General features: G+C 42.6%; 1 protein-coding gene across 1 annotated transcript in view; it reads right to left on the bottom strand.

Annotated features, from left to right (window-relative positions):
* Positions 1-12,602, bottom strand: part of prkcz (protein kinase C, zeta) — a gene marked incomplete at both ends in the record, with an annotated part of 143,532 nt that overhangs the window by 19,205 nt on the left and 111,725 nt on the right. The window contains 5 exons of the mRNA XM_080734274.1: positions 3,174-3,263; positions 5,264-5,343; positions 10,659-10,778; positions 11,203-11,290; positions 12,392-12,527. Of these exons, the coding sequence (XP_080590400.1) occupies positions 3,174-3,263; positions 5,264-5,343; positions 10,659-10,778; positions 11,203-11,290; positions 12,392-12,527 (514 nt within the window). The remainder of the gene's footprint in view (positions 1-3,173; positions 3,264-5,263; positions 5,344-10,658; positions 10,779-11,202; positions 11,291-12,391; positions 12,528-12,602) is intronic.

The following is a 12,602-nucleotide window of genomic DNA, read 5'->3' as shown; positions in this document are numbered from 1 at the left end:
ACACACACACACACACACACACACACACACACGCACACATTACATGTGAGTGCAATTAGAAATTCACTTTTATTTGTGTTATGGCTCCAAAGAAGGGAAGGCACTTTGTTCCGCCCAGCGGTGGTCTGTGCACCATGTCTACAACTGTCTCATGCATTTTTAACGTGCACATGCAACACACACCCACAAAGGGCACCGCCAGTCAAACAGCTTTATCAGGGCTATATGTACCATCCAAATCTGGAGAAGAGGAACCGAGAAGAACAGTGCATCATACTGTATGCAGGTGTGTAAATGTTTTTTATGGGTCGTGACTTGGGATGGGACGATATGAACATTTCATATCACGATTATTGTGACACAAGAAATCACGATTTAAGATATTATCACGTTAATCAAAATCCATTATCCTGGGGCGGAACATTTGCCAAAAAAATAGCAGATCTACGAGCTCACGACGCATCGTGATGTGAGGCGTTGTGAGCTTGTAGATCGTCTATTTTTTTTTTGCCAAAGACATTTGATAGAGATTGAAAAAAGACTGTATGAAGTACGTATATTATAAGTACCTTTTACCAATTATAGAGGGTTTAAGTGGTACCGGATATGCAGCTCGGCAAATGAAAGGTGAATTGATCCCAGTGCATGACGGAGGACGATATCACGATAAATTAAATCTGAGTGTTTTTTATCACGATAAACGATAATATCGCTTATCGTCCCATCCCTAGTCGTGACCCGTGAGTAAAAGTCTCTTTTTCATTTCCTACACAAATAATACATTTACACATACAGTATATATAAATAGTTTTTGAGCCGTGCCAGCCCGGAGAGACATAAAATGTCTCTTTTTAGGTCTCGAGCTGAAAGGTTTGGGAACCACTGACCACAGCGTAGAGCGGCTCAAAACCCCAGAAGCACAAACTGAAACGCTACACCGCTTTTGCAGCGGGACCCAAATTCTGCACTGACCACGGGGGTCAAGACAACACGACACGTCGACCTCACACAACTGTTACTCTGTTCCCTTCTTTCCTTGACCTGGTCAGAGCGTCCCAGGTTCCACCCACCCATCCAAGTGGATAAACGCCAGTTGTAACGTGACACTATAGGTAGAATAGGGATATACTTATACTAATAAGTAAACATCTATCCACCACGCTGCGCAGAGGAGGTGAGCAGTGGTTCTCAACCTGTGGGTCGGGACCCCCAGGGGGGTCCCCAAATTATTTTGGGGGGGGGGGGTCCTCAGATGATTAACTTAATGTGCAAAATTGTTTTCTCACTCAACTGTAAACAAACCAACATAAAGTTTAATTGTATATAGAGGGTATATGCACATTTCTACATTGACAAGTTATGTACTTTTTAATACCTCTAAAATGACATGTTAAACATTGGTCAAATTGTCAAATATTAGAGACAGAAACTGTGAAAATAGCCGATCTACATGCTCACAACGCCTCGCAACGTGAGGCGTTGTGAGCATGTAGATCGGCTATTTTCACAAAGAACCATGTTATACAAAATGTAATGCCTCAACTCTTAGTGCTCGTCAGGGTGGTTGGGGTCCCCCAGTTAAAATATGATTGTTTTGGGATAGTTCTCAAAAGGTTGAGAACTACTGCTATAGAGTATTTGTTAAAGGAGTAGTTCACCCCCAAAATGACTTTTTTTCTATTGATTTACACACGCCACGGAGACTTGAGTTCAATAATATTTTTTTGAATTTGTCGCAGACAAAAATTGGATTATAGTAAAATGAACCCCCCATTGGTTCCGGATGGGGACCCAAATGCATTTCCCCATCCCTCCAGCTGTTAAAAAAAGAATCACAGAAAATAAATGTTCAGGTGGGGATATCAATCAGGAGAGAGAACTCCACAAAGATCATTCATCAGCTTCAATTTATTAGTGTTCCCCTTCCAATTTTGTCAGCAAATGTTTTTATTTTGTCACTTAGAATATCACTTGTTTAATCCAGTATGAGTTCTCTAACCTTGAAATATTTCGCCAGATTTCCTGTCACTTCCCACTGTCCTATAAATGCCTAGAGATACCATTAATAAAATGACAAACTCTTACATAGAACACTTAGGATTCAATAAGCAGAATAATGAAGCATCTGTTAGTTCAGACTGGGCACAGGATTCAAATACGCCGCTGCTGATAGCTTTCAATCAGCCACGCTTTCCTACACACACCAATCACACCTCATTCTCTCAAAAAGGCGGTCAGTTTAAATACGGCTCCCTCCCACACTGGATCTCTGCTTTTCAATTGCTGTCACACACTGCTGCTGCTGCTGCTGCTGGGTAAGCTTGCCTCTATCACCAGGGATGTGCACACATAGACATCAAAGGGGGCTTGAGACCCTGCCCTTTTATCCGTCTGTAAAAAAGTGCCCTCTCCAGACCATGAATGCAGTTTTTACTTAAGTGAAAGAAATGCAAATGCCCTCTTTCTTTTGCCTTACCTGAAGGCAGCATTCAAGAGAATTGCCTTGTCCAAACTCTCCTGAACTTGAACGCAGCATCTTCTGCTGAAAGAATTGCCCTCTTGTGTAGAAATTCATGCCATTACGCCACATCTCCAGTATTGACGTGATAATGCTTAGTTCAGTGTGGTATCAAGCACTGAAAATAGGCGACCTCCAAGCTCACAGTGCGTCGCATTGCGACACGTTGTGAGCTTGGAGGACTGCTATTTCCGATATTTTCACCAAAAGGCCCTTTTAGAAATGTCAGCCCCTGCCTCTCTAACATTCTCTGCAAGTCCCTGTCTACCACACCAGGCTCCACCTTATTCTGTAGTTCAGACTAAGTTTAATGTATTACATTTGTTGCAATAAATGCTTAAATCTATTTTTGACCCAAGTGTTCCTGACGGAACTAGACACACAGGTCAGCATTTGGGTTTCAGCATGGTTAAAATATAGAATACTGAAAAGGTCACATGCTGCAGACTACAGTACGCATAATGGTATGTAATTATGGCTCCTTATTTAGTGCTAGGGACCGTGCATAATTTGGACATACAGTATGTAATGTATGTTGTGAAGAGCCGCTGAATAGAACAGCTCATTTGAATGTTAACAGCCACCCCATGCAGGAGGGGGAGGGCGGTTTATGGCCACGTTTCAGTCGTAAGCACAGATTCCACTCAGGACTTACCTGCTCCCACTCTATACTGCGGAAAAACGTGTGGGACTTGATGTCTGTAAAGCCCGTCTGCACCTGGCAACCCAGTCGCTCCTTGGGGTCCTGTTGGCAGGGAGACGACAGGTCAGGAAAGGAACACGTACTGGTTCTATTTTCACCTTTTTAAAGGCTGTCAGCCTCCCTGGGTTTGTACTGGATGTCTTCTGCTGCGGTGGCTCTCTTCTCCATTTCAAGGACCCCCAGTTTGACATCGTTGCTGTGGGGGGTGGAAACTTCTACTCCACTACCTCCCAGAGGCAAATGTTGTACTTTTACTCCACTACAATTATTAGAAAGCTTTAGCAAACAACATTTTGATGCCAACACTTTCATACTTTTACTCAAGTACATTTTTAATATATTTCAGGAGGACCCCAGGAAGACTAGAGGGTTTCTTCAATAAACATAAAGATAAACATAAACATTTGAGGTATTTTCGCTAATTTTGTTTTACATTTTGAAAATGAAAGAGGCTAACAAACTTGTGACTAAATAATTATAATGTACCTTTATTAGAAGGCTAAAGCCCTTGAGATTCATCATCTCGTTTTCGAAGGGTTTTTTAATATAACACCGGATCCATTGAAACACAGGTCTTTTTTTTCCATTTCCTGAAAAGGTTTCCACCCGACAGCGACGATATGCATTGAGGATCAGGCACCCATTTCATATAATTTCTTAAAATCTCCGGGAACCCAATCAATACTGTAAAATCATCTATGTTAATTCAACTGTGAGAGTGTAAAAACTGAACCAAATGGGTTCATAAATATCAGTCATTGAGCTGGAGACGCCCGGGCACCTCCTCCTGGACCAAGTTTGTTTGTTTTTTTGCTATAACAAAATCAGTATAACACACTCTACATTAATACCCAAACTCCCAATTACCAAGACATCTATGCTGATCAATAATTGATCAGCATAGATGTCCTCCAGAATAACCTCATTTATACAGTATGTGGGCATCGATACAGTCCATGGGGGCGATGTGAAGACAGCTAGCATTTCTCTTGATTATGTTTGTATACATAGGCTAAACTCTGCAATAGCAATCTACATGGGCACATTAACTGCCAATTAACATCTTGCACTTGCTGTCGGGAGTTGCATGTGCACATTATTATGTGCACATGCAACTCCCGACAGTCCCCTCCCCCTGACTATTCAGACTGAGAGATGCGCTCCCTTCATCAGAACAATTACAGGAATGACTTGCTGTGGCTGAGTGCAAGTGAAGAGCTACAAGGCCGTTTGCACAAACAGTAAGTGCGCCTGTGCATCGCAGCGATGCTGCATGTGCACACAACAGGTTTAACTGCACACATTGGCGCATGCGAGCGCAGACGCAAACATGCATTTGCATTACGACATCAACGTTTCAGAACATCACTTTTACGAATGCCACGATAACACAATTTAATAAAGTTAATGCTAATTTTAAACCATAACTCCTAAGCCAAAAATAGCTCATTTTACAGCTTGTAGAACAACTATTTTCAGTCCGCAACACCGGTGCAAAGTATGCAAGTATAAATCAGACATAACTCCAACCCTAACGCCTAACCTCTACATGCCTAGTTCTAACCATATCCCCAACCTGAATGTTTTAATACTCAAAGCCATAATCCTAAAAACAACCATTTCTCTTGTCTATTTCTGAAATTCTACGATACATGAGGGGACATTTGGCCCTCACAAGTATAATAATACACGCACGCACACACACACACACACACACACACACACACACACACACACACACACACACACACACACACACACACACACACACACACACACACGCACGCACGCACGCACGCACGCACGCACGCACGCACGCACGCACGCACGCACGCACGCACACGCACACACACACACAAATGCACACTTTCTCACTCCGAGCCAAGTGAAGTAAGCCTAGAGAGTGACTGCCGCGTTGGCCATGCTGCTCGGTGGAACGTGTTCTTGGCCTCGTTTCCGCGCGCGCTGATTTGCCCGCGCAGTGCAAACAGACAGACGGAAGGGGAACCGAGGCAGCTGATTGGGTGTGCACCGTGCCTCACCTTGTTTAGAAAGCCCTTGAGCACGCTGGCAGCTTTCACCGACAAAGACCTTGGGATGCGAATGGGCTTCTCAAGAATAACTGTTAGGAAGAGAGAGAGAGAGAGAGAGAGAGAGAGAGAGAGAGAGAGGGAGAGAGAGAGAGAGAGAGAGAGAGAGAGAGAGAGAGAGAGAGGGGAGCAGGGGCGTCAATTGGGTATGGCAGGGGTATGCGGCTGCCATACCGTCCGTCCAGGGGGGAAAATAAAAGTTACTTTTAAATGTAAATCCATGAATATCTCTTTGTCTACTGTGCTGGTTATTATGTTGTTAAATTACAGTAAAATGACTACAAATGCAAAATTTCACAACGTGGTCACTTTAGCAAGGTATTATAATTATATTCTCCACACTTGTATTCATCTTGACAGAATGGTATGTTCCCAGGTTCCGCAGGTCAGCTACACAGGTGCAATGCATTATTGTTAATTGTGGCACGTTTACTAACATGCCAAGTTTAGCTGAACACTTGAACAACCGTTCCAGGATGCCATATCCAGCCCAAGAAACTGTAGGGAAAAAATAGAATGTACTTCTTAAAACAAATGTATCATGCCTGTTACTAAGGTATGGCAACATGACTGGTGTCTTGCACGCGCGCGAAGGCGCGCGTGCAAGACACCAGTCATGTTGCCATACCTTAGCTTTTTCTGAACTGACGCCACTGGGGGGTAAAAGGACAATCATGAGAAAAGGAGACAAACAATTGGTGATTCACCATCCGGTCTGCCTGTGGGTGACCACGTCTGCTGCGTGGGAGGCAGGAGGAGGAGGAGGAGGAGGATGAGGAGGAGGAGGAGGAGGCGATGGCCGAGGGAGCAAGAGGGAGCGTGCGAGAAAGAGAAGTCTATTCTATTCCTTCCGTCAGGAGCTTTTGTTGCCGTCGTCCACACAGCCTTGATACACCCACAACTTGACAGAGTCAGAATAATAGGGAGGACTAGAAATTATACATTTTCATTCAAACCCTAAAGTCCAAGGTGTCTGCGGAGGCATTTCTGCATATTAGTTTAAAAGACTGTGTCCTGGTCTGTTCATAGCTTCTACCTCAGTCTCAACCAGTTTGATGTGCACATCCCCATTTGATAGCATTTCTATCTATCTTGTACATTACATTCATACAAGGGTCCATTTGGTTCATAAATATCAGTTACAGTATCTTCAAGGACCCCTGGAGGTTGAGAACCAGTGTTCCACCTTACAGTATATAAGGACCTTGTATTGCATATTGTATTGTACTGATACTGCAGACACTCTGTTGGACGGTGTACTTTTTTTCCAGGATGTCAGTGAACTTCACTTTTATGTGGACTGTACTGTAGAGAGATAGCAAGAGAAAGCTAGATGGTGTTCATCTACATGCACACGAGCCACGATCCCTCCCTATGACTTTAGCTAGATATATTATAATTTGTTGCGTGCCGACATGTTGTGAGCTTGAATATAATCTACTTTTTAGAGTACCGTATAAAACAGGCATCATTGCAACTTATTAAAAATGTGTGTACTGGTGCGGGCTTCATACAGTTGTACTGTACATTACAAACAGAACAATGGATTTTTTATATAGTTGCATGTTTGGTAGTACAGTAGGAGTACAACAGTTGATCGAACTAATCCATTTAATCGATTATAAAAAGTATTTCAATAGAAAATTCAAACATAGCAGATCTACAAGCTCACAACGTGTAGCATCGCTGGGCTTAGGTGGTTAATCAGACTTTCGATTTAGGCACTTATTTAAAAAACTGAAATATTAGAAATGTTCACGTTTATTTGTTGATATACAGTATGTATATTCTTTAGTTACATCTCAATTATTCCATTCATCGAAAAAGTAATGGCTAAGAAGATAATGGATAGTCGAAGAAGCCCTATTTGGTAGCCATTACGTGACTTAGCCCGTGATGAACAGATTAGGGAGTGCTTGTTTATCTCCTGCTCTAATTCCACATCCCAAATGTTTCTTGCTTCTGCTCTCCTGAATTTGAACCCAAACACTACAGGTTTGTGCCGACAGGCGCTGATAGTGCTCCGGCCAGGGGATGAGGACATCATAGACATCCAGATCCGGCTATCCGCAATAAGCTAAAGCTGTCAGGCCACCCACAAAACCCTTTGAGGAGTTGGATAAGGCACTTATCTTTGCCCCACACGTTCTTGGGTCAGTGTGGAAAAGATATCATGCTTTTTGTGTGTGTGTGTGTGTGTGTGTGTGTGTGTGTGTGTGTGTGTGTGTGTGTGCGTGCGTGCGTGCGTGCGTGCGTGCGTGCGTGCGTGCGTGCGTGCGTGCGTGCGTCCGTGTGTGTGGAGAGGGGGGCACCGCACCATTAGATAGGGCAGATAGGGCGTAAACCACATAATCACAACGTCCCTGGATTGATTCTTGCTGGAGACCTTGTTGCATGTCCTTCCCCTCTCCGCCCTACATTCCCTGTCTCTCTACTAGGGATGCACCATATATCATTCGTCATATCGGTATTAGTCAACGCAATAATTAGTTAAAAATGAATTGTCGACGTCAAACCGACATAGAAATTATCCCCACATCTCTCTCCAATATTATGACACATTAATTATGTGTGAATGAATGCTTTGGCAGCATTGCAAGGCGTTAACTCTGCTGTTCAGTTAACTCTGAATTCATTTGTCCTAATCTCCTTCAGTAGGAGCAGACACTTGAAAACACAGTGTAATGTTCAGCAGGCCTAATAAATCAGGTAATAAAGTTTGCATCTTCACCCAGAATCACAGTTACTGTATAAAACAACCCCACTGGAAACTTGAATTGCAATATGTGTTCTGGTAATGCTATGGATCCATTTGACAATGCAATTAATCAGTTATTGAATATCGGCCAAAATTCCAATATCATGCATCCCTACTCTCTACTAAATGAAGGAGAAAAGAAAAATCCCCCAAAATATAAACGATTTATTCACATAAAGGTGGAATTTAGGGGGCACTGGCGTGGCATATTGTGACCACACTCTCCCAAGTAAGAGAAGCCCGTGCCAGGCTCTGTGTGCCTGTCTGTCTATAGCTCAGGGGTTGGCGTGGATAGCACTGATGCCCAGGGAGGGGCCTGGCACAGGTCTGACGCCAGTCTGCCTAGGTGGCATATGGACGGGCTGCTCCTATAGCAATGAGGGCGGTTTCCGTTGGCAGGCCGGCGCCCAGGAGCACGCTGCTCGCCCCGTGGGGGCGTGAGGAGGATGGTACGGGTGGCAGATGCTAGTCACGGTGCCACGCCATGCCACCAACGGGCACAGTGGAGACATAGTGCGTCACAGGAGGCTGGAGTAGTATGGAGGAATGTCTGTTGCAGCAGGGACACGTGTGTGTGTGTGTGTGTGTGTGTGTGTGTGTGAGAGGGGGAGGGGATATTATATACAATAAGGGTACCATATGGCTTTAAATATACACAAATGCACTGTAAATACAATATAGACATTTCTACAAGTTGTATTTTCTTATGCATTTGTAACGCACCACACATTAGAAAGAACAGTGGATATAATTATTTGTATAATGGTATTTATGTAGATATTATTATTAATATTATACAAATATTATTTAGGGCATTCACGAATAGTGATTTTTAGTAATCGAATTATTCGACCTCAAAGTATTCGAATAGTCGAATATTCGACAGGACTGGCCAAACTGTCAAATATTAAGTAAGCAAGAGGCAAATATTGTGAAAATAGCCGATCTACATGCTTACAACGCCTCGCGTTGCGAGGCGTTCTGAGCATGTAGATCGGCTATTTTCACAATATTTATCTGTGGAACTGAGTCACATTAATACCTACAATTCCAAGAGCTTGTCAGGGTGGGTTCAAATATGTTTATTTTGGGGTTTCACGGCCTAAAAAGGTTTGAGAACCCCTGGTATAGAGCATTAACAAATTCATCCACCAGGGGCATTGACAACTCATTCTTATGACTTCCTATCTAGCCAAGCTTTATAAACTATATATACCTATATACCTACAGTAGCAACCTACAGTAGCAACAGAGTTGCTACTGTTGGTATATCTCCGCTGTATTGCAGGCTAGTGCAGTGGGCAGCATTTACTGTATGACTCAAACTGATTCCACACATCAGTTATTCTAAGCAGCAGATGATGGTATGTACAGTATGAGTATATCAATCCATAACCACCTGCTACAGCAGGCTGTCCTCAGCACTGTGGAACAAGGCTTGACACATTAATGAACTAATGTTATTCCAGCCATGCCAAAAGTCCCTACAAGGACAGTGAAGTTAGAGCAACTCATCACTGGATGATAACCAAGATCAGACACTGAGTTGTCACGACTGTTACAGGAGCAGCCTGCTGCTGGGATCTGAGAGGAACACGGTGTCTCAACCAATGGTCCATGGACCTCTAGTGGTCTATGGCATAATGACATGAGGTATTTTTTAACTAATAGGCTATGTGTGTGTGTGTGTGTGTGTGTGTGTGTGTGTGTGTGTGTGTGTGTGTGTGCGTGCGTGCGTGCGTGCGTGCGTGCGTGCGTGCGTGCGTGCGTGCGTGCGTGAAAAAAGCTTGAAATGAAATTATAATTGATCTTGACCCGTTGTGAGATTGTCGATCGTTGTGTCACCAACGAGCAACTACGCATAAATCTGGCTTCAAGATCATCAAGTTAAATATTTATTTAAAAAGTATTACATAAAATAGAAATGACTGTGTTATGCCTTCTTTTACTTTTCTTTTAACGGTTGAGATCCACTGGTTTAGACAAACACGAAGTCAGAGATTTATAGTATCAAGACTGGAAATACTACTGAGGTTCTACACATCGGGATCATTGTGTTCCACCTTGCAGTACAGTCTGTAGTACATCTATTTGAAAGATGTTCAAATATTATAATGCTTTTAGTTTTTAGTGTGGTTACTATAGACAACACACTATTGCTCTTAGTCATAGAACCTTTATGCCAGCTAAAGTATACCTGTTTTTTTTTTTGTTCATTGGGTTCAATGGTCGTTTTTTGTAGTTTTTCTGTAACCCCAAGACAGAATTCATCAGGAACAGAGCTTTCTACTATAAACCCATGAATTACACATGTGCAAATGTCTTCCCACATGAAGAAGAACAAATTCTTCATGTATTCATTCTTCTTCATGTGGGATGCAATTAATTTCCCAGAGGATTCCTTGTGGCCTGCGTCAGTGCAACCACACTTGCACTTTCCCAGAATTGCACCTTTCTAGTTTTGATGTTATTATTAACTAACTGACCACAGCTTCACAGAACCATTGCGAAGACTTCAGTGACCGCTGGGGGTCCCCGGCCGGACCCCACTTTGAGAACCAATGGAGTAGACCATGGCCCTGCTCTCACCTTGGAAGAGGTACTCTTCAGTGTTCATATCAGGATTGTCTGTGATGATGTCGAACGGAGACCTCCCAGCCATCATCTCAAACATCAGCACGCCCAGCGCCCACCAGTCCACACTGAAACCTGGGGGGAGAGGAGGGGAGGCCTGGGCATTATAGCCATATTATATCCATATTATGATATGAGAGAATGAGACTAGATATCATTTAGGATTCTACATACGGTATAAATGTATTAGCCTTGCAAAGCCAGCCAAATCACTGCAGCAATTTGTCTTTGCCAAGGCAGATATCTCTGTAGCCATTAAACGAAACGGGTTTCTTACATTGATGCTCCTACATCATGCAAGCACCAGTTAAAGTTACTTTCCATCCCTCATATACTGTGTGCACAGTGCACATCCCATAACCCACACACTGCACATCATTTTGGAGCTCATATCTTTGAACGGGTAAGGGCTAGTTCTCCATAAACCAAGTTTCTTCCTGTCGAGAAGGAGATTTTGACACTAGTCTAGACTGCTGTACTCAGGAGTAGCAATACTCACCATAGTCCTCTCCTCTCAGGATCTCTGGTGCAATGTAATTGGGCGTTCCACAGAATGTACTGGTGGTGTCGCCTGGTCTGATGCCCTCCTGAATGACAGCCATGACAGACAGCCATGGAAGAGGAGACAGAGAGAGAAAAAGTAAGTACAGTAGTATAAAAAGTACTCACATTTTTCACTTGAGTAAAAAGTATCAATACTGCAGTGTAGAAATACTTTGTTACAAATAAAAGTCCGGAATTCAACATTTACTTGAGTAAAAGTACAAAAGTATTGGTGTCAAATGGTACTTAAAGTACCAAAACAGAAAGTACTCATTATGCAGAATGTCCCATTTCAAGCTTTCAAATGTATACAAATCTTTTGAAAATAGCAGATCTACAAGCTCAAGGCATATAGTTAAGTTGTGGATCGGCTATTTTCAAATGGCCAAAATGTATATAGGGAGTAATAAGTGGTTAATACATGCTTTGTAAAAATAATCAAAATCTATAAAGTAACTAGTAACTAAAGTTTTTAAATAATATTAGCGGAGTAAAACAATATTTGCCTCAGAGATGTAGTCGTACTGATAATTGGAAATATTCCAGTAAAGTAAAAGTGCCGTACTTAAAGGGGAACTCCTTTTCAACCTATGTTCATATAATTGGTCCTCACTCAAAAATAGCAGGTCAGAAACCCATCGTCTTGTGACATCATCGATTGCCAATCCAGTTTATAGAAACTGCAGGCTTTCTATTCCTGAAAAGTTGCAAAGTGGAAGCCATTGTTCTCGCGATAATAAAAATCTAAATATCTTTTTCAAAGATATTGATTACATTTTTTTGGGGGGGAAATGATGATGTCACAAGACGATGGATTCTGAACTTCCCACAGCTCTCCTAGGAGACTTGGACTGAGTAGAAAATAATTTTGATATTTTATCATGAACATTAGTGAGGACCTATTATATGAAGACAGGTTGAAAAGTGGTGAACTACTCCTTTAAGTAAACTACTTAGTTACTTTCCACCACTGAGGGCAGCCGGCAGAGTGGGAACGGTAAACAAGAGAGGAGAAAGAGCAGAGAGAGAAAAGGAGAGACTCCCCTCGCTTTACTTCTCGTTGACATCGATCGACTTGCATTATTAATAATCCAATGTCAGGCTGCCTCACAGCAGTCTACTAAAGAATCTATAGCTGCCCTTACCTTGCACATGCCATAGTCTGTGAGCTTGATGTGTCCCTCATGGTCCAGGAGCACGTTATCCAGCTTCAGGTCACGGTAGATGATGCCCTTTTCGTGCAGGAAGTTCAGAGCGATACATATTTCAGCAGCATAAAATCTTTTTTTTTTTTTTCGTGAAGGGGGGAAAAAAATCAGAGAGGCACACAGGGCACATCGTCAATTTAGATTTATA

The sequence above is a fragment of the Nannobrachium achirus genome, assembly GCF_963921795.1.
Source record: "Nannobrachium achirus genome assembly, chromosome: 9".
Classification (NCBI taxonomy): domain Eukaryota; kingdom Metazoa; phylum Chordata; class Actinopteri; order Myctophiformes; family Myctophidae; genus Nannobrachium; species Nannobrachium achirus.
Note: the sequence above shows the minus strand (reverse complement) of the source record. Positions and strands in the feature narration are given on the sequence as shown.